This window comes from Semicossyphus pulcher, unplaced genomic scaffold (assembly GCF_022749685.1).
Source record: "Semicossyphus pulcher isolate SPU_LCO1_2020_fin unplaced genomic scaffold, fSemPul1.0.p SCAF_13, whole genome shotgun sequence".
Lineage (NCBI taxonomy): Eukaryota > Metazoa > Chordata > Actinopteri > Labriformes > Labridae > Semicossyphus > Semicossyphus pulcher.
In genome coordinates this window covers 20,268,402-20,296,309 of record NW_027211637.1, presented here as the reverse complement: position 1 = coordinate 20,296,309, position 27,908 = coordinate 20,268,402, and the positions used below count along the sequence as shown (strand labels likewise).

General features: G+C 43.7%; 1 protein-coding gene across 5 annotated transcripts; it reads right to left on the bottom strand.

Moving 5' to 3' along the window:
* Positions 1 to 60: 60 nt before the first annotated feature.
* On the bottom strand, positions 61 to 27,416 carry znf512b (zinc finger protein 512B). 5 transcript variants are annotated; one of them, XM_069659973.1, is made up of 18 exons: positions 27,182 to 27,416; positions 26,464 to 26,684; positions 24,653 to 24,787; positions 14,965 to 15,044; positions 14,674 to 14,802; positions 14,177 to 14,352; positions 13,778 to 14,061; positions 13,603 to 13,674; positions 12,760 to 12,885; positions 12,254 to 12,381; positions 9,693 to 9,785; positions 6,366 to 6,464; positions 5,571 to 5,816; positions 5,102 to 5,437; positions 4,838 to 4,939; positions 4,629 to 4,691; positions 4,131 to 4,229; positions 61 to 3,894 (listed from the first exon to the last, which is right to left on the bottom strand). In XM_069659973.1, the coding sequence occupies exons 3-18, from the start codon at positions 24,783 to 24,785 to the stop codon at positions 3,550 to 3,552; spliced, it is 2,511 nt and encodes an 836-aa protein (XP_069516074.1). In that variant the 5' UTR covers positions 24,786 to 24,787; positions 26,464 to 26,684; positions 27,182 to 27,416; the 3' UTR covers positions 61 to 3,549. The 5 variants fall into 5 exon arrangements, with proteins under 5 accessions (XP_069516074.1, XP_069516073.1, XP_069516075.1 ...); XM_069659972.1 differs by having other exon boundaries at positions 26,464 to 27,416; XM_069659974.1 differs by lacking the exons at positions 26,464 to 26,684; positions 27,182 to 27,416 and adding an exon at positions 26,322 to 26,408.
* Positions 27,417 to 27,908: the final 492 nt, after the last annotated feature.

Genomic DNA, 27,908 nt, shown 5'->3' with positions numbered 1-27,908 from the left:
AACCTTAAGCATAAATAACTGCTCTCAAAAGTTATTTTAAAGTTGACACATTGACACAAATTTAGTCAACAAACTTTTATTAATTAGTTGAGGGATACTTACGCACAGGTAATACAACAAGTTTTGGAGAAAAATTGTAACAGTTCAGACTCAAAGAAGGCGTTGATGCCTCCTATGTTAGGTTCTATACAGCTTAATTTCAGATATGGAAGTCTTTAATACATCATTAGTCTCATTTCACCTGTTACTTATATATCATAACCAGTTATGAGCTACAACATCATCTCTTTAAACTCTCAACAGTTTCATCACAATGGCTCCCATGACAGAGGCGGATACCATTTTGAAGTAGGTAGCATACAAAACGAACCACTGTTGTCCAAAATAAAAGGATAAAATCATCAGGCTGTCTAAGGGGATTTCTAAGGATTAACCTTGGTTTTGGAATTAACATTGCTGACAAAGGGAAGACACTTGAGCCTGCTGTTTCCCCAGGTACAAAAGTCACACCACACACAGTCAGGGTAACTAGAAAGCTCCAACAACACTCCTATTTCAAGCCTATTTCATGGTATAGTAAGTGCACTAAATACAGAAACAAACACACATACATATGCCTTGTTGTCCCATATTGAGTAGGTAATAATAAAGGACTCTCTCAATGTGTTTGTCATCGTGTACTGAAAAAGCTCAATTTATGTGCATCCTCAAAATGGGTAAAATAACAGTGTATGCCGACACATAGGCCTACAATGTTCTTTGTGGTCTACAAATTTTTTCAACCTTTTTTTTTTTTTAAGATTTAGTAATATGTAAAAAGCATTTTCAAAGCAAACAAATAAAAGAAGGGGAGTAGTGAAAAAAGCCATACAATTTTGAGAAGACACATCAATATCAAAATATCAGCAACAAGCCAACAAAACCAGCTAAACATGGTGTATTGCTGTACTCTCTAAACATGTTGCAGTTAGCTCACACTGCGGGATAGATATGTGTTTTCCACATCGTAGGAAGACAGATAGTAAAGGGTGTGATAAAATATAAAATACCCACTGTTAAAAGCAGTGCCTAACTATCATATTGCAACACCAAAGCTTGTCAGGTAAACACGGTCAATGTGACGTTATAAATGAAACGAGTAACAAGCAGCTGATGAACTGATTCTGTGCCACAGCATAACACTCAACAAAAAAGTGTCTCTGACGTCCAGTCATTACAAAGGTGCTAACTGTTTTATACACACACACACAAGGTCTGGACAACTCGAATCGAAAAGGTCCGAGGACCAATCAGTGCTTGTCTAACTTATCCTCTCCGTCAGTTTAACCTGGATAGAAGATAAAAGGTCCGTCCCGCTAACAGGGACGGACTCATGCATAATCACCCCTACCTGAATTAACTCCATCAGTTGATTAATAATGGAGGTATTCAGCTCCAATCTTTGCTTTACAATATAAAAGGTCACGGCGTAGGGACCACCTGGGACACATACATCTCAAATTCAATGTTTCTTGAAAATGTTCCGCTGACATCAGTGCTTCATTTACATGATGACATTTGACATTTGTTGGTGCAAAAAATTCAGAGGTCTTGCCTATAAGGAGAAAATGGCAGGATGGATTAGTGGACTTACTGATGTATCAGGTCCTTAAGGTAGAGTGGCAAGTAAAGCACCCTTATAAACGCACCAGAATATCCTCACGTCACAACTTTATCCAAAGCTATCAGATTACTATCTAGGTAATACATATAAGAGAATATAAAATAGATTTATGTCTTCTTTTTAAGCGAGCAAGTCTTTATTTTTATGGACATAGACTGCAATTATAAATCAAATCTTCTTGGAGTTTTCATTTGCTCTAATTGTTAATATAACTGTGGATTCAAGTATCGACTTTAAACTTGTTAAAGTGAAAATATTCTCTGATTGCACACGTTTTAGATTTATATTATTTTTAAATTATGAAGCTAGCTTAAAGTGATAGAGCAGCCTTAAAATTCAACATTACTTATGGCTTTAAGTATCGAGTCATAATTATACGCTCCTGTTGGATTAGAGATAATATCTAAAAAGAGTTAACCATGCTGCTCATCACCCATGTAAAGACAAATTTAGTTTTCCTTCTAGTTTAATTTTCCATCAGAGTATAATATTCACGCTCCTGTTGCCTGACCGCCACTAGGTAAGGTTAAATACCCCCGGAGTGCAAAAATACAATAGGGGAGCGAGAAGGGTTAAGGGTTAAAGTGCAAGGTAATAGCTTTGAGCATCCAGGAATTAATTAATATACATCAATATATGTGAATCTTCATTTGCATTTTTTTTGTTTAATAAAAGATTATTCTCCTCGACCTCTCTATAAAAGATAGCAATTTTATTCTCTCCTCAGCTCTTTGATTCAAGCTAAAGCGGGAGCCAAAACATGGCCTCCTTTAAAATGGTGTCACATCATTTGATTGTGCTGCAATGGTGCAACAAGGTTCACACGAAATTCATTCTTCTGTCCAACGTTTTGATTTCAGACAGAAAGCTTCAAGTTTTTTGTTGTTGTTTAAAATCAATTAAACAATGCCATATTAAGTATAATGGTAACATATACCATATAGATGGAAATCTTAAACGATCACTCCTGGAAGTTCTGCCTGTTAACTTCAGTGTAAAAGAACTGTGGAAATAATTCTCTCACATTAATTATGGTTGTCAAAGCAGATACCTTTCATCGTCATGTGAAGCAGACAACATAAAATACATGTCACTGAAGTGAAAGCTACATGGCCGTCGGAATAGCAGAGTGGAATTTGATAAAAACAAAAAAACAACTGACCAACATTTTAGCTTATACGATGTTTGCTTAGTTGAAACATTAAAAATAAAAAAAACATTAAAGTAAATCCAGAAAGAAATCAGATCAAAACAACATTGCACTACAGCACACACTGCAAAAGTTTGGATTGCTCATCGTCCAATTGGACATGTCAGGCTTGGAAATAACAGATGGCATCATTGTTTTGAGTATATAGATATATAGATATAGATATTGTTTATGTACACAGTACAGTATATCTGTGAAAAAATGTGAAAACACTAGCTATCATTAAATGACTTCACCATGCTAATAGAATATCCTTTTTAAAACCTCTCAAACACGACATGAATCTTATAGAGAGAATTGCTCTGCAGCTGTTTGGAATACTACTGTACCTCGGTTTAGAAACGCTATCCGTGAAGAAGTCAGGATCTTTGATTACGACTGACGCTCCGGCTGTGAGTACAGAACTGAAATGTGTGCCTTATAAAGGAGACAAAAGTGGAATGGAGAAATGAAACACTACTGTTACATGAGTATTGTTTAGAACAGTAGACACATTAACTCTGGGGTTTGAAAACTAGGATTTAAAGTCCACGCTAAATGTTTTACTTTGTAAGGGTTGATTTAACTTTCCTCTCAGTGCCAAGTCCTTGTAGAGTTCGAAAAAAGGTCTTTAAGCTTCCTGGCAGAACATTTACAGTAAATATCCTCTCTGGCTCCTGGGTCGACAAAAGCAGAGCTACTCTGAAAACGACAGCCTCTTGGGTTTGCTTCTTCTGGCGGCGGAGGGGGCGGGCTGTCTGTTTTGGCCTGAATTAGAGCTGTCCGTTGGGTCGGGGATCAGGGTTGGGGACTGTGTTGGGCACAAGGAGGGGTTAGCGGCAGGGGTTGAGTTTTGGGTAGCGGTAGGTGCTTCAGTTTTTGTTTGGAGAGGCTCTACCACAGGTGGGCGCTCTTTGGGCTTGCGGCCCCTCTTCTTACCAGTGGTGGCACCGTTCCTCACCTCGGCTTTTATCCCGTCGTTCTCCGGCACTTTGCTCTTGCTACTGGACGCCATTTGAGTGGCTGCTGCACGAAACCAGTTCTGAGGCAATAAAACACAGTGTTAGTGATCAGCTCAACAAGACATACGTAAAGCAAACCCCATTTCTGAATACAGTAATATGGAGTTCTGGAAGTCCAATACTGCGCTAATTATTTATGATACTAACCTTGTGTGACCAAGCTACTATATTACAGCAAAGAGTTGTTTTTTTGTGTGCACTAAATATCTTTATTGATCAGGATTAGTATGATTGAGATCTTTCTAAACACACCCACCTGTGAGTGTGTCTTGCTGATGTGATACTTTACTCCGCTCTCTGAGCTAAACTCCTTCTGGCAGATCAGGCAAGTGTACTTTCCCAGCTCGCCACCGCCCTGCAAGACACACAGATACAAGCGCAAACATAATTAAAGAAACACAAGTAATAAATACTGTACGTTCGTCAGCTGAAATGTTCTCTATAGTTATATATAATTGATGCTCATCATCAGTTAAACATCAGATTATATCCTGTATGTACCAGGAGTTAGAAATTAATCTACGCATTCATGTTCATATCTTATGTCTTCTACCTGTTAGGCTGCGTTGCTAATGTGTGTTAGCTATTTAAGCCATTATTATGATTTTAAATGAGATGAGCAAAGTCTTTAATATGACACTTTTTTAAGACTTTTTTTTCTCTAAGATCGCCTTTTTGATCCTTGTGTTTTTTCTACTAACTAATCGACTAATGACATCAGGTTGGTGTCATGGCTGCAGACGAGTGTTTGTACCTGGCTGCAGTTGGCGAGGTGCGCTTTTAGTCCCGACACGCTGGAATAAACAGCCTCACAGTTCTGTGGTAAATGGGAAATAAACAGTCAGTAATCAAACTTACTTAATCCATATTCTTGTGCAACAATAGCCGCATTATTTTAGACAAAGTGCCCAATATTAAGACAATCGATAAATGGTGGCATGTTAAACTAGTCAGTGTTCTTACCACGTTGGTGCAGCAGATGAAGCCCTTCTCCTTGACTTGGTTCTTCCAGGTCTCTAGCAGCTCTGGGCTGAAGTTGGGGAGGCCAGGACGGGTGTAGTTTAACTACACAAAAGAGGACATTTATATTAGTATTCCTTGTAAAGTTTGTGTCTGTACCTGTACCTGTGTGCGTGGTGAGACTGCATGTGTTTATATCTACTTTGTTCATGTCTACATCATCATATAAGCTTGCATTATGATGCATCCAATCATTTCTGTCCTCACCCTCTTGCTATCGGGCACCAGGTCATCCTTGATGCGTCGCTTGGTGCCCCAGTCTTTGGCCAGCTCGTCCTCCGCTATCTCCTGCAGGTGGAACACTGCCACCTGAGCTGACCGGCGCCTCACTCTGCCACTGGGGGTCCGTTCAAAGTCGTCCCCCTGGCTCTCATTCTGTGCTGCTTTTTCTTTGTCCCTCTCCTTGTCCTTTTCCCTGTTCAAGTCCCTGGCTTCTCTTTCCTTCTCCTTAGGCTGGCCGGATGGTGCTTTCTCTTGCCAATCCTTCTTCTCGGGCTGGCTCTGCTCTTTCTTGCCTATTGTTGGAGACTCCTCAGAGACCACCTGGAGGAGTAGAAGGACAATTTTTGGAGTGAAAACTAAACTTTGGCTACTTATTACAGAGAAATCTAGTAAAGTGCTTCAAAACAGCAGGAAACTGGAAAAGCTCAGCCTCCTTTAATGACTCGTGACTTACCCTCTCTTTCCCGGTGTTATTGTTGGTGTCAGTGATATTGTCCTTGTTGCTGGTGGCCGTCATGGCGGTGGTCATAGTCGGGGAGTGTTCGGTACGCACATGGTAGTCTCTGCCAGCTTTCGAGCGGTAGGTTTTCCCACAGTGCTGGCACAGAAACACAGGCTTCTCATCGTCAGAGAACTCTCCCCCGCAGCGTTTCTGGTGGTACTGGTAGCCCATCAGACTGGAGAAGTGAGCTGAGCATCCCTGTGAATGTGTGTGCGTTTACACACGTGTTGTGGGAGTTTGTGAGTAACAGAAAAAAAGACAGAATGAAAACACACATTAAGCAGGGAACTTGGTAAGTGGAAGAGAGTGTAGGTTTAATGGAATAATATTTATTCAGTGGGTCAATATTTTGTGGTTACGGTGAAAAAGACTGAAAAACAGGAGGAAACTGCTCGTTTATCTGCGTGAGGACAGTCACAGTAGAGAGTCTATTTTCTGCAGCTCTTTCCCTTTCCCTCTCTGCTTTTTGCACTCTTGTGTGAGTAATGGGAAGCAGAGTGTTGATGTGGTTTTGGGCAACATGTCAAGAACAAGGCATAAAGGAAAAAGGAGAAAGGGAAAGGGAAAAGGAGGCAGACACAAATAGAGGAGCCTGGAGGAAAAGGGAGAAAGAAAATCTAAACTGGTATACGCGTAGAGAGGAAAATGTGACATGAAAGATAACACAGTTGTACCAATGGAAATGAAGGAGTAAGAATCAGAGACAGCACAAGAAAGGGGACACGGGGAGAAAGGTGGAGTGCATACCTCGCGAGGACACTTGATTCGTCCCATCTGTTTGAGCACTCGGCGCAGCCTTTCTCTCTCGTTGTGCTTGTCGCCCGTCTGGCCTTCGCTCCCCGAGGGCTGCGGGGGGGAACAAACACAACGTCACATACGCGCGGCCCACCGCCACACCTCACCCTCCCCTTTCACGGTGATGAAAATGTGTTTTCCATCTCGGGGGTTCACACTCTGCTACGATCATTAAATGGTTTCATGGTGAGGCTGTTACTCAAGGCGTGTTTATGACAACTGTCAAACCCATGTTTTCACTCGAGTATTAGCTGGTGCCAAACCCCAGCCTCGACCAGAACAACAGATGGCGTGGCTGCCAGGGAGAGGAAAGAAGAGAAGTGCAGGGGACTGGAGAGAGAGAGAGAGCGCGGACATACTGGGAAATCCCTGAGGAGCGAACTTCATGTGTTGTCTCATGTGTTAACACACAGAGAAGGAGCTGAGATGACTGAAACACAGCCTCAGCTTTCTGTGACGGTAAGAAGGAGAGGAGATACTGCCAGAGTACTTCACTGCTTCAAGTGAATCATGCTCAAGCCTGCAGGCAAGAGAACAGACACCAACTCAGCCATTGATTTACGCTGAGGAGGGGGGGGACCATGAAACTACATCAGCATGTATTCTTAATGCCTCTATCAGAGACAGAGGGAGAGCCAAAGAGCAAGCGCAGGAGGCGGAGAGCGAGAGGAAAGGCGGCAGAATCACAGCAGCAACAGCAACATCAAGGTCAAAGTCAGTGGGTGACCTCTGCCCTTCTGTCAGCCCTCTGTGTTTTCCCACAATGCACTGGGGTCTTTGCACGTGAGCACACTGACAACAAACTGGTTTGCAAATTTCGGTTTAGTGCAAAACGCCAAATCAAATACTAGCCTATAAAAAAAATTAATCTATCCTCTTTTTACAAACAGCTGCGTAAAAAATGATTTAAAGTAGTATAAATAGAGTCAAATGAAACTGTTTCCAGTATAAGAGCACACTACAGGTACATAATACCTCATAATAAACGGTGGCGTACTGTTTGAGGAGCGGGGGCACAAATTAAAAGGGCACCAGTTGTATGCCATGGGGCACTAGTGCGCAGAAAGTTGTGATGCGAAACAACAGAGGCAACTAGGGTCAAATAGGCATCCCATGAGGGCACATTGTCTCACACATAGTAGGTGCGGAGGCTCACTCATTCTCCAACATGTATCAGTTTTCCACTGGAAGGGCACCCAATTAAATTGTATCCATTGGAAGGGCACCTGAGAGGGCACTTTATCATTTTTTATCTACTACAGTAGCATCCATGAGGGCCCACTCACTGCATTTTGTCAATCATGGGGGCACCAAGTGGGTCGATTGCCCCCCCTGCCCCCTACTGAGTACACCACTGCTTCTATATATACTGCAGCAACTGTATGAAACACCTAACCAAGACTAGGTCAAAACCTAGCATGTGGCTGACCGCGTCAGGTCAATGTGCGCTTTTGTGGGCAATGTGTTACAAGGACTGTCCTTCTGAGGCCGATGACAACGTGTATGAAAGCAGGTGCACGCCACAGACGTAGGTGAGGACAGCGGACGAGCAGCGGAGGAGCAGCTTCGCCTACTCCCCGAACAAAGTATCCAGAGCCTTATAGACAGAGAGTCACGTCAGTGGAGGTCCAGTATGCTCCATGATCTGCCATTGCAATGTCGCAACTCTCTCTCTCTCTCTACGGCTGTCAAAGTACCGTCAGTCAGTCAGTCAGTCACATACAGACCCATGTGTAAGGCTGGCCCCGGCAGTCAGCCAAAAATACAGTATCTCAGTTGCAGATAAGAAAACGCCCTGTGCACTGCCTGTCAGCACCAGTGTCCGATCGCACTTGAAGCTGTTTGTTGGCACTTACTGACTTTGTTCTCTTGTTGATTTTTGCTTGTGCTGTATTAACTCTCATTAAAAGCGTCTGCTAAATGAAACTGTAACATTGTTGTAACATTGTAAAACCTCCAAGTATGTCCTCTGATGATGAACGCGTGTAGGAAGTTGCTTTGTACTGTGGCCACAAATAAAGACACCTTCAGTATCGTCTCTAAACTAAGGAAAACTTTATTCTCTTTGTTGCCCCCAAAAAACCCCCAACTGCACTAAATAAAATGTGGATTATGTTTCTGTAAGTGCTACAGGGGCTAAGGGCGTGAAAGGATTCAATGATTCACAGCTCTCTCCTTCTACTCTTTGATGTTTTACATACTTAAGAAACTTTTCTTGTACATAGACGAGAGCATCACATCTGTCAAACCTGCAGATGATAAAAGCTCTCTTCAGTGAGCAGCTACGTGAGTCTATAGCTCAATCACAGACGCTAACAAGCTAACACAAAACGAACACAATGAAGGCTTTGAGCGCGTCACAGACGACTTAATTATCGGATCTGAAAAATGTTGCAGGAAAGTTTAGCAGTGTGCAGATTAAGACGACGTCGGGTATCTATGTTTTAACACACATACAGTACAACACTGCGGGACTGGAATGATGCCAATAGGGTCAGGGCACGACACGTCCAGACGGAAGACAAATGGCGGCATCAAAGTGTTTAACTTGGCTGACACAGACGGCACAGTCATCTATCATCACTATGAAACTGACAAACACACACACACAAAGCCCGCGCACGTATACTCTTTCATAAACGAAAGGTGCGCTCACAGAGAAACACAATCGCACATGCTACATGCTACAAGGTTTGGTGCACGTACATTCATTAATCTTTAATGCTACCTTTTTGAAACAGGCAGTGTTGAATAATTTAGCAAACTTCATAGCATTGCTCTAATGCAGGAGTGTCATGATAATATCTTAATGAAGCTCTCTGCTGTCAGAGTTAAGACAGCTGCAGGAGGAAATTTGAGCACTTCAAGGACATAAAACCAATCTCCGGGTTGAAATGCGTGATAGTTTACAGACTCCCAGCGCACATGGGTGTAGGAGCTGACAATAAAAGTGCTATAGATCAAATTTAGTACACGTTTTTGACCCTGGATACACACCGTATAGTGGACACGCCTCACTAAACACAGTGAAAGCTGATGCTCGCAGCAGCATGCAGAGGATTTCCATACATAGCAAGTCTAACCGCCTCCTGAATGCTTGTAGCGCTTTGGTGTGGTGTCTTTTAACTAACCAGCCTGTTCAGTGGGTCAGTGTGACAGCGGTGAAACATTAGCTCTCCGAGTCCCTAAAGCATCCTCATCTGGAGTTTGGACTGCTGAGTGATGGATCTGGGGCAAAGAGGAGTCAAAAAGGGAACCAGAAATAACGTGTGGATGTACCTTGGTGCTGTGTTCAGCCATGGTGTGGTAGTTGAGGCCGGCCTTTGACCTGAACTGTTTGTGGCACTGCTGGCACTTCAGAGCGTCCTGGAGCTGCAGAGGTTGAAGGCCGAGAGTCAGTAACATTTCTATGAAAGGAAACTAAGGCAAAAGAAACCTTATTGGATAAACTCTTTATTGGATTTATGAAATAGTGCACATTTCATCTGTAACCTAATAGAGTTGGTTGTAATTTGGTCAAAACACAGGCGACTTCAGGAACGCAGTGTTCCTTTCCCGAGCTCTCTCTATCGACGCTCTATTGATCTGACAGAGGTGTTTTGATGGTGACTGACCCCAAGGTAATGTGGTGATTCTGTCATTGCTTAACGGTGCAAGCTGTCACTTTAATAGAGTCACAAGGCCATTCGGCCAAGAAGCCATTAAAACAGCTGTTGGATGAGTCGCCTCCAGGCCCTCAGAGCCGTTTATCTGCGGGCCTGGAGACCACTGCACCACTCCAGCTGGTTTATTCTCAAGGGAAGCTCAATAGAATGAAGTTGAATTAACTCACCCCTTCCTAATTTATCACTATATACCACAATTGAGTGCAACGCAAACAAACCACAGTGTGAAGTGTTCTTCCTCGAATTCATTAGAGTTGCAGAGCAGTCGGAGCAGATGAGTAAAGGATATTACACGAGAAAACTGGTTGAGATTACTGTACTGAGATAATGCCTGATGTTATTTCCAATCAATATCATTACTGTGAAGGCTCCCTGGACTCTGCACGATGGGGAGCTTTGGGAGACGTATCTAATAACGTCGAAGGCAAACCTTTTATCCACTGAGGAAATTCCAGCTCTGGATTGAGAGAGCGTTATGTCATTCTCAGATGGAGAAAGTTGGATAATGATTGTGGTGTACGAGGTTTTGTCGATATGTAAACTGTTTGCTGATGTGATATACAGAATGGATTCCACTGAGGCATTGTGCTGGCTGATTGGCTGCCGTTCACATCAGGATCAAGATCAAGACTTTAAACGAGAACTACACAGATTTGGGACTTCATCCAACTGAACTGTGTACCCGTAGCATTCAGCAGGTTTACTTGATGGTTTAATATTTAGGGCATTCCCCTCTTATTCAAATCTGCAGAGGGCAGGCTGCTCCAAAGTCAAATGCACTGCATGCAAGCTCTACTGGAGCGTGTGTAGTGACATTGCAATAAATAGTCGAACAGGAAAACAATGTTTGGGGGTTTCACAGCAAGCTCTACCATAAGTTTAGTATATACAATGACTGTATATAAAGACGGACGACGCGTCTCCATCTGTTCTGAAACTGAAGCGCTGCCATCTTGCAATAGTGATGTCATTTGGAGCCAGAGCAGCGCAGTAGAGATTGACGGCTCCTTCCGCGAACCAAAACACACACTCACATTACCGAAAATAACCCCCCAGCAAAGATCCCGCACGCCGGCGTGTTTAACAGCAGAACATCTTGTGTTGGTCTAAAGCAGACGGTCACAGATATGTAAACTTGAATAACTGTAGTGATTGTTTTAGTTACGTCTCGTCTCGCTGTTCCTCCTCTACTCTGCTAATCAGGAACAGATCGGCTGCAGGAGCCGTATTTGTCAACAGAGCTGTCAATCATCCTTTTTACAGCATCAAATAACTAATTAAAAAAAAACTTGTCAGAAAAATGAACACTTGGACGTAAATCAGCGTGATAATAACTAACTATAATGACAGAACCCATGTTTGGGAAAAATTGATTTGGCGTGTATTTTCATTCAGCCAGTCAGGAGGGGGCGCTCAAAATGTTTTGGCTTCATTTTTAGGGAGCTGTCATGTCGTCCATCTTTTTATACAGCCTATGGCACTGGTTTCCAACCTTTTGTCCTTGGAGGCCCCCCTGCTTGTGTCTAAGAAAGGCTGAGCCCCCCTAGCCCGCACACACGTACACCAAAACAATTAAGTGATTAATTCCAAAATCTTTATTGGCAAAAATTAACACCAATCAGCCGACAGTATAGTTTGCAGAGGTGTGGCCTACAAAGTAGCGACTATATTTGAATGAGGATTCAAAAATATTTATTTTTTAATAGTTGAACAGACTTTTGGTTATCAATTAAGGTTTTTTTTAATGATTTTATTAGGGATAGACCGATTATCGGCCGGGCCGATTATCGGCGCCGATATTTGGCATTTTGACGCATATCGGCATCGGCCGTTTTTTTTTTTCTTTTTTTTTTGTAATCCGACGGCCAATAAGAGATCAATTTAAAACTGGGTTATTTTGGCTCTGAAGCATATGCTTAAAGGCATTTAAACAAAGTTGGAGTTTATTATTATTTAAAATTTTGACGCCAATATTTTCACTTTTACTGCAAATGAATATCAAATTCAAATATCGGTTATCGGCCTCCTTGACTACTGATAATCGGTATCGGTATCGGCCCTGAAAAAACCATATCGGTCTATCTCTAGATTTTATTTAACATGTGCAAATCTAATCTTGACAATCTCAGTGCAGCCCGGATGCCAGGTTGGGAACCACTGGTGTATAGTACTGACCTTCTGGCAAATCTCCATATGTTTCTTGAGACCATGAATTGTTTTCCTGGTGACGATGGAGCAGGTGGGACAAACCACTTCACCTCGATCTGAGATGGTTCGCTGCCACTGGGTGTCAGCAACAGCACCTTAAAATACAGGTGGACACATTTCACTCCGTCAGTTATTGATTTAAGAAATTAAAATTCAATGATCTTAATTCTCAACTGTAAATATTTGTTGCACTTTCCTGTTTTATATCATTTATATCTTTCTGGTTAAGACGGCCACACAAAACAACAACAATTTGAATCATAATGAGCTCATTTTTAACAGTTTTCTGAAATTTCACACACTAAATTAACTATCGATTGCCAGGTTACAAATTGGGTTTTGTAGAAAAACAACCAAAACTCAAGTGTAACATTTGCACCTGTATCGCAGTCAACATCTTGGAATGGCACAAGCCTAAAAGCCCAACATTTTATGGACAAATTGACAAACAAGAAAAAGATCTATGTGTTCACCGGAGCTGGTTGCGGCTGGATCTTTCTTCGAGGACTGACTTGGAGTCGGTCTTCTCTGTGGCTCCTCGCTCCCCTCTGATCTCTTCGCGCGACCTGCCTTCAGCTTCTCCTCCACTTTAGTCATACCTACAACACACACAAACACACATTCATATAGACTAGGTCGTAATTAATACTCCCTTTTTAAGCATTCAAGGTAAAGAGATCCAAGCAGAGAGAGGGACACATGGAGGACAATGCTGAACAAGAGAAATACTCAAACAGGAAAGTTGATACTGGATATAAAAAGACAAAAATGTGAAAGAGAGATTCTGCAAACTGTCAATAATGTTAAGGTAAGTAGTTTACAGCCCAGTGCATGAATGAGTCACTGAAAAGGTTCAGCATATGAATAAGACAGAACGAGAGGGAGAGTGGAGAACCTGTGTGTAAGTGATGTGTGGTTGGTGTGTGAGTCACTGATTCACTTAGCCGGATATGAAACACCTCTACAGTTTCTACTTCAGCACTTAGAGACCAGTTCCATTGATCAGCGGCAGTAGGCAGCATTCACAATCACACACATTATCAATGACACGACCTAGTAAAGTTCTTCTGACGATCTTCAAGCAGCGCTACAAACAGTTTGTCCTCCATGGTTCCCTTCATGAAGTGAGTCATCGTAGGGTTCCTGTGGCCTTCTATATTGTCAGTATTCAATGATGAATCAGCTCACAGTAACAAACCCTTCTTCACAACTTCATTTATTTATATCTTTCAGAGGATTACTTCACAGGTTATTGACGAGCGTTCTTTAGAAAATGTCAACAAACAGGATGAGGTGAAAGAGATGTTGGTGTTCACCTTTCAATCCAAACGTTCCAGATATAGACGGCTGCTCTCCAGTGAACTTCTTCGGCGTTTTCTGCTTCCGTCCTGGCCCAAGAGAAAAACAAACAACAAGGAACGGTCAAACACAAACACCGCAAGCATCACTGGGAATATGCACTTCGTTAGGAAAGATGGGCCGTAGTCTTACTGTGCCTCATTCTCTCAGGGTCCTCGTCAGGGTAAGACGGGGGAAGGCTGCCCCCCTCGCTTTCGCTGCCCCCGGCGTCGGACGACGTGCTCTGGGCCTGCGACTGCTGCGACTGCGGCTGCACCGGCTGGGACTGGTGAATCTGCGTTGAAGGCAGGCTGTGGCTGTGCTGTCTCCTCTCGCTCCTCTGGTGGGCGAGCTCCCCGTTCTGAGAGGGCGTGGACACCTCGTGGGTCTTTTTCACTTTGAAGAACAGCGGCGAGGGGGGACTGTTCTCCATCGGCCTGCATTCGCACACCGAGGAGGAGGAGGAGGGGGGGGAGAATTTGGGCAGTCAGCATTATGACAGCATTATGTGTGTCAGTGTGGGAGGGAATTTGAGCTCTAAATCCAAGTCACCTTTTCTTGGTGTTGAACTTGACAGGGGTCTTTTGAAGCTTTGCCTGCTCGTCCTTGGGCTCCATGCTAACTCTGTCCGGGTGGTTCCACAGCTTGTGCTTCTGCAGGCGCACCTTTGTGGCAAACACTGCCTCACAGTAGGGACAGCCGTGACTCAGCTTCTCGGCTACAGTGGCCTGATACAAAGAGAGGCATGAGGAGAGGGGATTAAGAGTCAGCTCCCTTCCAACGCAAATAAAATGACAGTGGGTAGCTTGTCATTTGTGCTAGAAACAGCAAATAATCACTTAATATTTGGGGTGTGGGCATTTTAAATTCTCTGGAAGTTAAAGCTTCAATTTTAACGGCCTAAACAGGACATGTATCACCGTCTGCTTCGGTCTTTCCTTTGATTCTTTTTTCCAATATCTTAGTTAGTGATCAGCTGTTAAAGTCTACTCTAAAGCATAAGTAAGAAATAGCCGCATAGCAGGAAAGAACAGAGGTTAGTGACTCACCCCCTGGCAGCGTTGATAGTGGTACTTGACGCCATAGATGCTGGGAAACTCTAACCAGCAGCCTGAACACGGACACTTAACCCTGGAGCGGCGCTTAAACTCTTCCTTCCATTGTACTATCATATGGGCCTGCTCAGGGGTGAGGAAGAGAGAGTTCAATACAGGCAAGATTTATAGCTATACTGTACTGTGTAATGTGCATGTTAACGGGGCTCTGCCTACTCTGTGCAGGGAAGAAAAAAAAAAGAAGCCCACTTCAGACACCCACTCGGTTCAAAAAGAGATACTCACAGGGATGCTTCTCAGTTCCTGCACTTCTGCTTTGGGACGACCTTTCCTCTTCCCCTCTGCTGGCTCATCACACACCGGACCTGGTGAAACGAGAGCGAAAAAGCTGAGTGCTGCAAGTGTTTCACATTCATGAAATAGACTAGAAGCGTTCAGACCTGCAGAGTTCATGATCTAAAGTGCAAGGGCACAAATTGCCTTTAATTCCTGGATGTTTCCTCAGAATCCAGCTTTAACCCCCATTTGATCTCAAAAAGTCCCAGATTCTGCTCACATGTTCAAACTAAATAAGGACACAAACAAACAGCTTATGTGCAGCTTCAGTGGTGGGTTTGAACAGCGAACAGTGTTAGGTGTGACTTCCGGAGACACAGAAAGAGAGTGCATGTGTGAATGTGTGAGCGAGAGTGAGAGAGAGGGCAGTGTGGTTAAAGGCCTTCTGTGCAGCCAAATAGATCAGCTATAAATCGCTAGAGCCTCTGTGAACCTCTGACACAGCACACAGCAGACCGACCGCCTCAGCTCTCTCTCTCTCTCTCTCTCTTATTGCTCGCTCCCTCCATCCCTCTTTCTAGCGCTTTCCTCTTTTCTCACCCCGCGTCTCGCTTTCTCACTTTCCCCCTTCCTTTTTCCTCTGCTCACACCCTTTCCCCCATCTTTCTCCATGTGCACTTCCGCAGCACTGGCTCATTACTGCTCTCTTCTCTGCTACAATTAGACCTCTGCTCTATCAGCGCTGCACTCTATTTCCTCTATACAGCGCCACTTGAGAGAGAGATGGGGGAGAGCTGTGTATGCATGTGGAAGAAGAGCAGGAAGAAGGAAGGGAGGGAGGGGGGAGTTGGCAAAGGGGAGGAGGGCAGAGGATGCTGAGGGGAGAGAGGAGAGAATTGCAGAGGCGGATGACTTCTTCCTCTGACCAAGCAGAATGCTGAATGACAGGGGTGCAGGTGGGAGCTGGGGCTGCGCTCGGCTCTTCGGAGTGATATATCTTTACATGTTCGCTCGACGGCCGTGCATTGATCTGGCAAGACCGTATAGCAGCTGTGGAAACAAAGCAGGCAGGAGACAAGAGAGAAAATGTTGTCCTCCTGCATGTTCACGTACACATCGTTGCTTTCCTCCCCTGTATTGACAAGCAGCGACAGGATGCACGCATGCCTACTGCAGCCCATTTGTGGTGGCTTCCAAACTGGATCAGAGCGCTCCAAGCCTACCAGGATTATACTAATGGTTGGAGGATTTTCCATCAAATAAATGAACTGACTTCCTGCCATCGCCGCTCGTACAAAAAAAGAGGTCACGCTGGCAAAAGGACAGCCCCGGCTCAAACAACCCCCCCATCTCTCTATTTGGGTGATGTTAGTATGAAGAAACACACTCCGGGCCTAACCTAGCAGAACCGTCCCTGCTCGTTTCGCTGGGTTTCATTACCCAGTCTACACAACTCTTTACCTCATTTGTCTTCTTTTTGTTTCTCACTCAAGCACAGACACAAACACAGGCCGACGGATTATATGTAATCTTTTACTTCAGATTCGCAGTAATAAGGTAGAAGGAAAATAAGGCGAGGCTGAACGCGATTGAATGAGAAGCACTGCTGGCTGTGTTTGGAAATAGTTCATGACACAAGGTGTAAACACACGCATAAAAGCGCACGCTGATACACACACACACAAAACCATTACCAGTGTTTGTGTGAGTGTGATGTGTGTGCATAGATATGAGTGTATTAATATTCTCCAGGCGACAGAGCGTTTCTCTATTAGCTGTCTGGGTAGCAGCTGGAGAGGTGATGCAGTCGGCGGTGCGGCTCTTGTGCTGAGGAGGAAATTGAGCATGCATTCTAATTCCTGTCTTAGAAAATAAAGGTCTTGTAAAAAAGAAAGGCATAATTAATGAATTCTGCTCTTGGGAAAGATTTGTTCTTGTTGCTATGGGAATAAGATCCTCTTGTCTTAGTTACCACTATCAGAGGCCTCCTTCCTGCAAGCAGAACAATTAGACCCATATTTAGAGTTCTACAATGCAAATGGGCAAGTTCACGCACAAGCCAAGGCGGCGCAGGTGCATATTTACAGTGAGAATGAAACAAACAACAGCAGACTTGTCTTTCCTCGGGTGAAATGTGCAAGCGCAACAAAAAGTGTTCAGTATATTTCACTTTGCTTTGCTTGTTTTCGTTCGGAAAAAAACACCCTGCTGCTCAGACGCTGAAGCAATCACAGCCATTGTCTTGGTATGAAACAAAGCGGGCCCATTGTGTCAAATCTAAAACCTCTGGTTCTCAGGCACAGGCCACAGGGATAAAACAGCTGTTCTACTAATGTCAGCGTATGACTCGCTCCCAGCTGTCTGCAACTGTTGCTCCACACTGCTTAATCCTGACAGAGGAGAGGAGAAAAGAAGAAGAAGATTCAGCAGCCAGGAGTGCTGGCAGCTGCCTAATGATCTCAAATAACCTCTGAGTTCTCCTAGCTACGCCTGCAACTGCCTCCCCCTGAGTGCAAGGGTGCACACACACACACACACACACATACACGTTACCCACAAACACACACACAGGCGCTAGCACAGAACAGTCATTTGTTTTCCTCGACAAACACTCACACAGGAGCCTTTGTCTGCATCTGCACAGTAGGGTTTAGACATACTGTAGTTCAGAGAGACGACACACACAAATACAAACACCACTGACACGACGCCATGGAAAAGAAGATGTAGTATCACTACTTCCTCAATCTCAACGGACAATAACGGGAGAAATTGATACACCTGGACACACTGCAGGGTACACACACTCACAATGCAACCATCTGCTTTAAGTGTAAGCTGGTTTACAGTGAGCGCAACCTTAAAGGACCTGACTTTGTTGCTTTAAAGTTGATCCTTTTACTACTTCACAACTTTCTCCTCTCTCACACGTTCTCTGCTCAGCGTCTGTTCACACACCTCCTACTACTTCCTATATTCCAACATGTTATTTTTCATCCTGTACTCTATTTTCCTTCCTTTTCTGCACTTGCACACACACACACAAACACACACACACACACACTGAGTACAAATCATCCCATCATATACGCACCTCTCTTTGGAGACGTCCCCATACCGCCCTCCCAGTCAGGCCTGATTCCAGGCAGTGAGTAATAAGAGGAAGAAGAAGAGAGGTGGAGCAGCACCAGAACAGTCGTTCTATCCAGACACTGACTAACTGAGAGAAAACCAGACTCTCTCGAATCTGGCTCTCACTCTCTGTCTTTGTTTTTTCCTTTCTCTCTCTCTCTCTCTCGCTCTCTCTTTCTGCCTCTTCCTGCCCTCCCTCTCTTTCTCTCTTTCTCTGTAACTGTGTAACTATGCAAATCTCGTACATAGATACACATGTAAATACATACACACACAAACTATTTGTTACATGTATTTCAAATTGTTTTGAAAAGTAGATTTTTCTGAGCCATTACACTTCCTCCAATATCAAAAGAATGTTTTACAGAGGAGGCCATTAAACATGGTTTTATTTTATGAGGTCATGAGCAGAAACCACAGAAACCCATGAAAACAAAATCTTTGAAGATCTAAAAAAACACATGATGTCCGTGCAGCATGCTGCCTTCTATGATTTTTAGCGCTTCTGTGAGTTGGATAATGACCAACTGGTTAAACTTCGGGGCTGACACACACTTTGTCATCCCAGAAATAATGCCAACCTGGTTTGTGTCTTGTTAGCAGGGATCGAGCTTAAGGACCCCCTGTCGCCCCGGGGGCCGAAAAAAAATAAGATCAGGGAGGATGAAATTTAATTTTGGGACGAATTCAGGACGAGAGTTGGATGAAAAAAAAGGCACATTTTAGACGAGGGTTGAATGAAAATAAAAAGCTGTTACTGTACAATGAACGGTGACAGTTGTCACTCATGGGCACGGAGCTAGACCCGCGAAATTCTGTCAGACGTGGGCCTGTCGTTGATGTCAGACGCACAATCCTGTACGGTATCCTGTACGCCCTGTATAACAACACTTTTACTTATTAGTTTCAGATTGCCTCAAATGCCTCCAGTGTAGTGATTGATCATTTAATCATTTGTATAATGTATTATTTAGGTTAAAGGTCAATTTGAATGTTTTTCACCAATAATAATGTAAAGAAACATATTTTACATTTCGGACGGTCCAGATTCTTTTCGGGACAACTTGCATTTTATTTCGGGACGTCTCCGGGAGGATAGGGAAAAAGAGCCTTGATTGTCAGTATGTTTTAAGAGTAAAGATTTGCCTATGATATAGAACGCCAATATTAATACGTAATGCACAATGTTTGGATTGGCTGTATCAAAAAAGGGGAGTGAAACCACACAAAAGTAACTACAACTACCGCCTTGCTGTTGTATGCCTCCGCCAACTAGTCAAGTTGAAGTTACATTTCTGTCTGTGTCGACTCCAGATGTTGGAGTTATTAAACAAAAGGCATTAAGTGTATGCTGGTGAAATGGAAGTTAAGATTATAGCGACATGTTTGATTCCAGTACATAGTTTCCAGTGAGAAATATGCTGCCCTCACTAAGAGACTATTTTTCCAGACAGAGTACTGATAAAGAGCTCTGACACATGATGCAATTATCATCACCTTAAGCTCAATATTAGCAAGATCAAAGAGCTATTTGTGGATAACCAGAGGAACAGGAGGCCCTCTGTCCTGGTTGTCATCCAGTGAGAGGAAGTGAAAAGGGTGGATTCATACAAGTACCACAGTGAAGTTGGCCTTCATGTTTTGGGTACAAAATGTCATCACTTCATCACTTTAAAGAAACATGTGTGAATTGTGTCATAATTAGTATGTATGAATTCTTGAGTTATAACCAGATGTGTTTTGTGAGGTCACAGTTACCTTGACCTTTGACCAGCAAAATCTAATCAGTTCATCCTTGACTCCAAGTGAACAGTTGTGCAAAATGTGAAAAAATTCCCTCCAGGCGTTCCAAAGATATTTTGCGTTCACAAGAATAGAATGGACATGAGATCACAGTGACCCTGACCTTTGACCTTCGACCACCAAATTCTAATCAGTTCATCCTTGACTCCAAGTAGACAGTTATGCCAAATGTGAAGAAATTCCCTCATGGCGTTTCTTAGATATCGTGTTCACAAGAATGGGATGGACGGACGGACAACCCGCAATAAAACCGCAGAAAGACAGAACACGGAGGGATTCCTCTTCAAACGCAGCACAGACCAACATAAACTACAGAGCAGATAATCAGGATAACAAAGTTGTATACTTTAACATTTATGAAGAATGATGCCAGGATTGGGGCGCTGGCTTAGCTCAGTTGGTAGAGCAGGCGCCCCATTTGCAGAGGCTACAGTCCTCGACGCAGTGATCGCAGCCTCGACTCCCGGGCTGCCGATCCGTTTGGTGCATGTCAAGCCCCACTCTCTACTCCACACATTTCCTGTCTCACTTCATCTGTCCTATCTAATAAAGGCAAAGTCTAAAAAAAAGACAGTCTTTTGTATTTAGTACACCAGACTTGTGCATTTTAAAATTCTATACTGGCTTCAATGGATCTATTTGTTCAGGACATTATTTATTTATAGTAACTTACTGACACACAGGCTTGATTAGTGCCCAGTATCAGAGGTGGAGTCTCCTTTGCAAAAAACAACCTGCACTGCCCTCACTGGTCTGATCTACACTTTATATTCTCACTTACTTTAGGCAAGGAATCGCCAAACAGACCTGCACTAAGTCTTATCAGTTCACTGGTGACGCTACACCACACTCGAAGCTGCCACATCATAGAAAAGTGCTCAGGCTTATGATTCCCGCTACATAAACCGGTGACTCACAGAACCTCGATAGCCTCTTCAGACCTGCATTGATTTTACAGCTTTCCACATCAGCTGCACGCTTCATATTATCGGAAACCTAATCTATCGCCTGATGCCCGTTTGGCTCACGGCCAATAGTGTGTTTGGTGACATCCAATCACAACAGCTTCGGATGACTGACCACATGTGTGACCGGTGAATCCCAAGGGGGGCGATGCTGACAGGTAAACTGAAGGTAGAGACATTTTTAAATGGAAGACTGACTGGACGGGAATTTAGAAAGAAAGTTACATGCAGCGAGGCATGTGGTGCATTTACCCGCAGCCGTGAAACAAGGCATGTGTTTATGCGACAACACATACAGTATAAGCGAGCCAGACAGACAATGCCTGCTCCAGACTGTTTGCAGTGCCCTCCTTATGGACTGTGACTCACCAACTCAATCTCTCTGCTCGCCCATTTCCCTGTACTCGCTCTCATCCGCCATCGCCAGGCCTGCCAACTAAAGGTGTGACAAAGATGACAAAGGACTCTCCTCAAAACGAGATGCAGCATCAGGGCCGAGAAAAGCACCAGGATTCAATTTCATCCCAAAACAAACATTATCCGATCTATAGCTCTTTATCGATTCTACCTCTCGGTAAGTCACCAATTTGGGAGACTCAAAGCACCAGCAGGCGAGGACTACAAAATAAAAGAAGTATGAGAGGAGAGGAGGGTGAGGATGGGTCGCGGTGCTAGTTGGGTGAACAGAGTTAAAAGTTACGGGATAAAATTGACGATGGCGGGGATGGTGAGGCTGGAGGGTCCATCGATTCACTGCAGCTGTTAATACTAAGTGAAATAAAGGAGAGAGGAGTTTAAGGGAGCTGGGAATGGAAATGAGTGCTGTTTTTTTTGTGGAGAATGGGGCAAAAAACAGTGAGAGGAAGTGAGAGAAAGCAATAAATAGAGAGAATGAGGAAGAGATTGCTGCTGAGGCAAATATGCAGGGTCAGCAGACGGCGTATGAGGGCCCGAAATGAAGGTCCTGCAGTCGGATTAGTGGCCTGTCATATGAGATGCATGCGGGCTCGGATAGACATGTAAACGCACACAGAAACAGCCTGAACTAGCATATTTAATATTCACACATGGCCGCAAGCATGCAAACCTATGCAGGCATCTCCACTTCCACACCAAGTGCCAAGTACAAAGATTTTGTCCAGGTCGGGTGCTGCACCACTCTCCATCAAGGAAGGAGCATGATCCCGCGCACACACTTGCCTCTCATTTATTCTTGCATTAATGTCTGCAGAATGGGGCTTCAAGCATTTGGCAGAACAGCGTTCGTTCTGTCTAAATACTTTCACTGCAGGTACTTCGACAGCGAAAAAAGACAAAACAAAAGCCTCTGATAAGATATGATGTGAGAGCAAGAACACCAAGAGAGAGCAAGACAGAGCGAGTCACCCTCAAGGACCACATCCTTCCCTGCAAGTTGTCTGGTGTGGCAATGTGACAGCTCAACCACACCGCTCTAGGAAAGCAGACAAACTCAATTTGCACTCTTTGTTTCCAAGAGCATGGAGAGATTTCAGGAAACCACAAGAAAAAAAAAGAGAAGAAAAAGAAAACAGCCCAGCCAGACAGGATTTCTACATTGTTACATCATGCGACGCTTCCAACAGGGGCATTAATCCCTCACAAGTGAGAACTGATAATACAGCAAGGTGCAACAGTCCAAACTTTCCACGTACATTGAACATAAATAAGAAATGACCAGCAGGGAGAGGGCAGATAGCGTGGTGCCTACTTATTCACACTGTGAACAACGGACATAGATTGAGCGCTGAATAACTCCACAGGGAGCCTTAGATATTGACGCCTTTGTTTCCCCAAACCGAGGCTAACGGCTTCTCCTGGGATAAACAAGCTAGCTCCACGTTCATTATGATTAGCGCTGTAGCATTACTCCTCATCTATAGAAAGCTCAAGGCGGGCACTGATTAGCAGAAAGCTACAGAGGCTGGATTGGAGGAGATGGCTTGTTTGGAAAGTTAAAGCATTCTGATGCAGACAGAGCTGATGTGATGCTGAAGGCAGAAAGTCAATGATTACGTCCTGGTTTTAGCATTAGCTACATCTGAGTGAAACATAACACACGCAAGTTATGCAAAGGCATTTAGGGAATACAAATTCCATTGAACTGAAGTCCCTTTCAGGAAAGGAAAATTCCTCCTACTCTGCTTCATGTCCTAATCAATTCCTAGTGTTACACTAGTTTCTTGCTGTTTTCCAGAAGTCTCGTGTTTCCCCGTAAGGTTGCTGGATGTTCTTAGAGAATCTTCAATCCTCATTATCACATAAAATTCAGTCCACTGGCAACGCTACCAACTAAGCCTCTCTTACAGCTTGGGAAACCCCTGGTAATGTTCCAGATAAGAGCAACTTTCCAGCCAAAAAAGACAATTGTTCAACTACAACATAGAGGATTTAAATTGCTCTCTTGTGCAATCAAAATGTTGCTGGAAGCCGTCTTTAGAAGTGAGTTAACTAAACAGTCTCCTTAGCGCAGATTAGCTGTATATAAAACACTGATATAATTACTACTTTAATGAGAATCAAAGCAGATCAACTGTGCAGACAGAAAACGAAACAGGCGAGCAGAAACGGTCTCCAGTTACAAGAGAAAGTCCCGTAAAGACCAAGCCGTTGACTGTGATAGCATAACTGAACACACGCTCACACGCACACGCAATCATCGGCGGTGCTCATTAGTGAACCTAAGCCAAGATTGTTTCTCTCAATTATAGCCTTCAGTCTCAAAACGACCAGCTCAGAGCTCACTAGCAACTTGATTGATTTATAAACACATCTTGTTTATTGAGTAATAAAGTGTAGAAAGAAAATCTATAAAACAGGCTGCAGAGAAAAACCTGTCATTCAAATACACTGTGCGCGGCTACAATAAATTCTTTAAGAGCAAAAACAGCACATCAGCCTGCACACATGAGGACATGAAGGCCTTAGTGGGCTTAAGCTATCAGGCTAACTATCAAAAGTTAAAGACATGAAATGAAGACAATCTAATAAAAAGCTTCTGGCTCTGTTTCACACACGCACACGGACACATGCACGCACCCACACAGGCACGCAAATCCAGCCTACGGGGCTGAATATTAACAAAGCAGGAAAACAAATTGAAGCACTTACTCTAGTTTGGGTGCTGTGTGTCTGGGAAAGAGAGGCTATTTTCTAGCAACCAAAAACAACTGGGTCATATTAGCACAGCCCCAGTTTTTCCAAGTCCGCCTGACTCTATTAACAAAGTCATGATGATCTGCTGGTTATTGGATTGAAACATAATTCCCCAGTCCGGCTCTCTCTTTCCAAATTCTTCCATCTCCGTCCAGATGGCTGGGGGTTTCACTCATGTCAGTACTTGGCACCGCTTGTTTGTTTGGTTTTTCTCACTGTAAGGCAGTCTGAGGAAAAAATTCTGTAGTTTCCAGGCCCTTCTGCGGCGAGAGAGGTAAGATTACACTGAGGCTGGGCAAACTAATGATTCCTAGTGAAGTGTAACCCATTCAAAAAAAAAAAAGCTGCAGCCGCAGTTGTATGTGTTGATCAAACCCTCGAGAAACAGCGCTGTTGTTCAGGGCACCTAGCCTTAAGTCGCTTAAGTCTTGCTAATGGAAAGTTAATTATTTATAGGCACAAATGTACAAACAATACAATTCTAATCACAAATGTGTTAGTGTGCCATGTGTTATGCAATCCTGGAATCGGTCGAATAGCAAACCTGGATCACCCAAACAAAAGCTTCCCTTGTTCCCACATTTAAAACAGATCTTAAGTCACACTGTTTTCATTTCACTCACTGTGTTTGTTGTTGTTTTCAGGGCCTGGCGTGGCTCTCACAGGCTCCTGGGGATGTCCATGCTTGAGGGTCCGGCCCCTTGGCAGCCCTGATGAGGACAGCTTCCCGAGCCTGGGGCCGCTTGGGCTCTCCATGCCTGCGATGGCAGCAGAGGGGGTGTAAAAACACAGGAGAGTCAGATAGCTGCAGGTAACACCGGGATGCTGTCTGCTGCTCATTAATCCTGTTCCCTTGCTTGTCAAAACATTATTAGCAATGTCCGGCGCGTCAATAACTTGTGATGATGCTGTCTTCCTTGTTCTACGGCGCACTTCCTTCTTGTTGGCCATCGGCGCTATCGGACTGAAGGTTATATCTGAGTGGAGGCACACACATCATCTGCGGTGGTAATGAGGGTGTGACCTTCCATGTTTCATTTCAAAATCAATATCCTCACTTACACGCTAACTCCATGCTCGGCCCATTAGACAAAAGGTGAGTCAAAGAGGGGAAAAGGAGGCGTAAAGCTCCTACTCTTAGCATCGATGCCTACTTTTTTACTATGAAAGCAGGTCACGTGGTTAGCAGCTAACGTTTTTAGCTTTAAATGAAAGCTAATCCTCATTTGTTGCATGCTAGATAGTTTAATTACATATATTAATCTCATGCCACCATCAACCTCAGTAAGCCTATATGCTCGTTTTGGCCTCCGCGTGTGTTTCTGAACCCTCTTCTCCCCACCAGCATGGGACGATCTAATGGATGAAGGCTGACAATCGCTAATTATGCTAAGTGGGACTGATTAGGATCCAACATACTTTCTCTTAGCACACATTCTCGTCACTCTGCTAATGAACTACAACAGCACACAAAGGGTCACTCAGCAGGGGTCACGCAGTGTCTGTTTACACGCCATGCTATTCACTGTACATTGAGTGTCCACGGCTCATCCATCACAGGTTTAATATGCTCATAGTTTGTTACAGGCTATGGATATGGAAGTTGGAGTTATGTTTTAAACTGAATCTGAGTTTACGCCAGGTGTTGTACTTGTCTTATCTAACTTTTTATTTAGGCTATCTTCTACTCTAAATGTTCTACTCTTGCAAAGTTGTATCTATCTTTGTTCTTATTTTCTGTCTTTATGTTCCTATGTGAAGCACTTCGGGCTGCACAATGTTATAAAAAGGTGCTTAAAAGTTGAGTTGAGTTAATAAGTGTAACTTTTAAAGGCTCTCTGCACACCACGTAGCAAGCTGCAGAAATATTGCACACACTGACAGGAGACATCTTCCTGTTCCTGTTTGATGTGTCACAGAGTTCGGAGGAAACTACAGACTAGCATTAAAACTTACCACACTAACACGAACCTTATTGTTAAACAACCACAAGGTAACTACTACATTTATATGCTTGTAAATATTGCATTTATTAGTGAGCTTCACTTGCATTTTTATAAACTGTATTATGAATTTGGCATTATGATATTTTTCTTTAGGATATAACACCTAGCTCTGCTCTGGTATTTGTACAACATCCATCTATTGAGAAAAAAATAACATTGCAGCTGGTGTTTTCATAAAAGAATAACTCTACGTCGACAGTGCAACATTACCATACATTTAGCTAGACACAACAAAACCTGGTGACACCCACTCACATCTCCTCACACAATCTGCTGACAAACCAACCTGGAAATAAGTATTTTAGCTCCGCACGTGGCACGCTGCCATGCTGTGTGTGTCAACCACAACAAGGTTACAGAGTTGCTTATTTATGTGGTAAAGAAAGACTGCCGTTACACTTTTCTTCCTCCCGCTCGGCCACACCTACCTGAAGTGTCGGGCAGTCACCCAGCGCTAGGGGCCGGGTGGCCCCGGGTCACCCACGTGAGGGGAGGAGGGGGTCAGGAGACAGGCACCTAAGTGGGCGTTTTTCCACCAATGTTATGTTACATGGCAATCACACCTGCTGTGCGTCAAGGACCGGTCAGACTGGGGTTGGGGGGCCTGAAAGGAAGCGGACAGCCGTCACCGTCGTCCGGTCCCCCCTCTCTGCAGACGACGACGAGGTGGAAGAAAAAAAGAGCAGGGCAGGAGAAGAGAAAGCACAAATTCGTCTGTACATGAACAGAAATCCAGGATACTTTCACCTTATTCCCAGTTTCCAATAGCCTTGCCCCCCTCCTCCTTTTCCTGCATTAATATGTACACCACGAGGCACTTCTTCAACCCCTGTCTTCTCGTTAAACACTCCAGAAATATTAGAAAATGCCAGCAAAGATAGGTAGGTCCCCGGCTCCTTGAGGAAAAATATTAGAATACGGGATGGTTTATATAGGCAGTGAAGCAAAATGGCGACTTTATTACGAAGGAGGAGTAAAAAAAAATCCTTGCGCTGGCTGGAGCTAAAGGGAGGCACAAAAATATGTTTAGTGCAGTAATTTCGACGGCTGCGAGACAGTTGGTTAGAGTAAAAGGAAACGAAGCGAAGGAAAATCAGCAGAAGCGACAAATCTCGGTCGGTTTTGGTTCACTCCTCGGTTCCTTACCTCGGGATTAATTCGTTTTTTTATACGGATATTATCTCGGCGGCCGTGTACAGTATTACAGTAATGTGTGTTGGGTCATGCGCGTATCCACTCCACCTTTGACAGTTGCAACTACAGTCTTGAGGCAACTTGCAAACTCTCGCGTTATTATTATCTATATCGAGCAGATTAATATTGGGGATTCTGTCTAATAAACTCGCTGCAATACCGGCTCGCGCTGCTCCTCCGACGTAACGGCGCTCGTTCCTGACGAAAAAAAGGGTCAGGGCTTAAATTCCTTAAATCAACCATCGCCAAGTATTTTAAGGTAGATGCTGCGAAATTCGTCCTCCTGGCGATAGCAGTTTTATCAAAGCAGTCAGGGGAAATAATAATAGTCCAGGCAGTGGAGGGCTATTCATTGTCATTGCCTTACTGTAGGCCAGTGCTTTAGTCAGTCACTGCAAGTACCCCTCTTCAAAAACCACTGGAATAACAAATATGCCCCAAATTTGCTAAAGCTAGAGAGTTTAAAGCGAAAAGCTCCACACAACAGCTACATTATGTGCTAATGAACCTGTTCAGCATTATACAACCACACTTTAAGAGCCTCATTTCCTAAAATACAATCCCAAAATTCAAGGTCAACCTTAAGGCATTAGAAATAACCCCTATTGGTGTTAATAGCAGCTCAAAAATACTTAATGACGCCGTAAATACACTATTAAAATTTTAATTGCTACAGGCA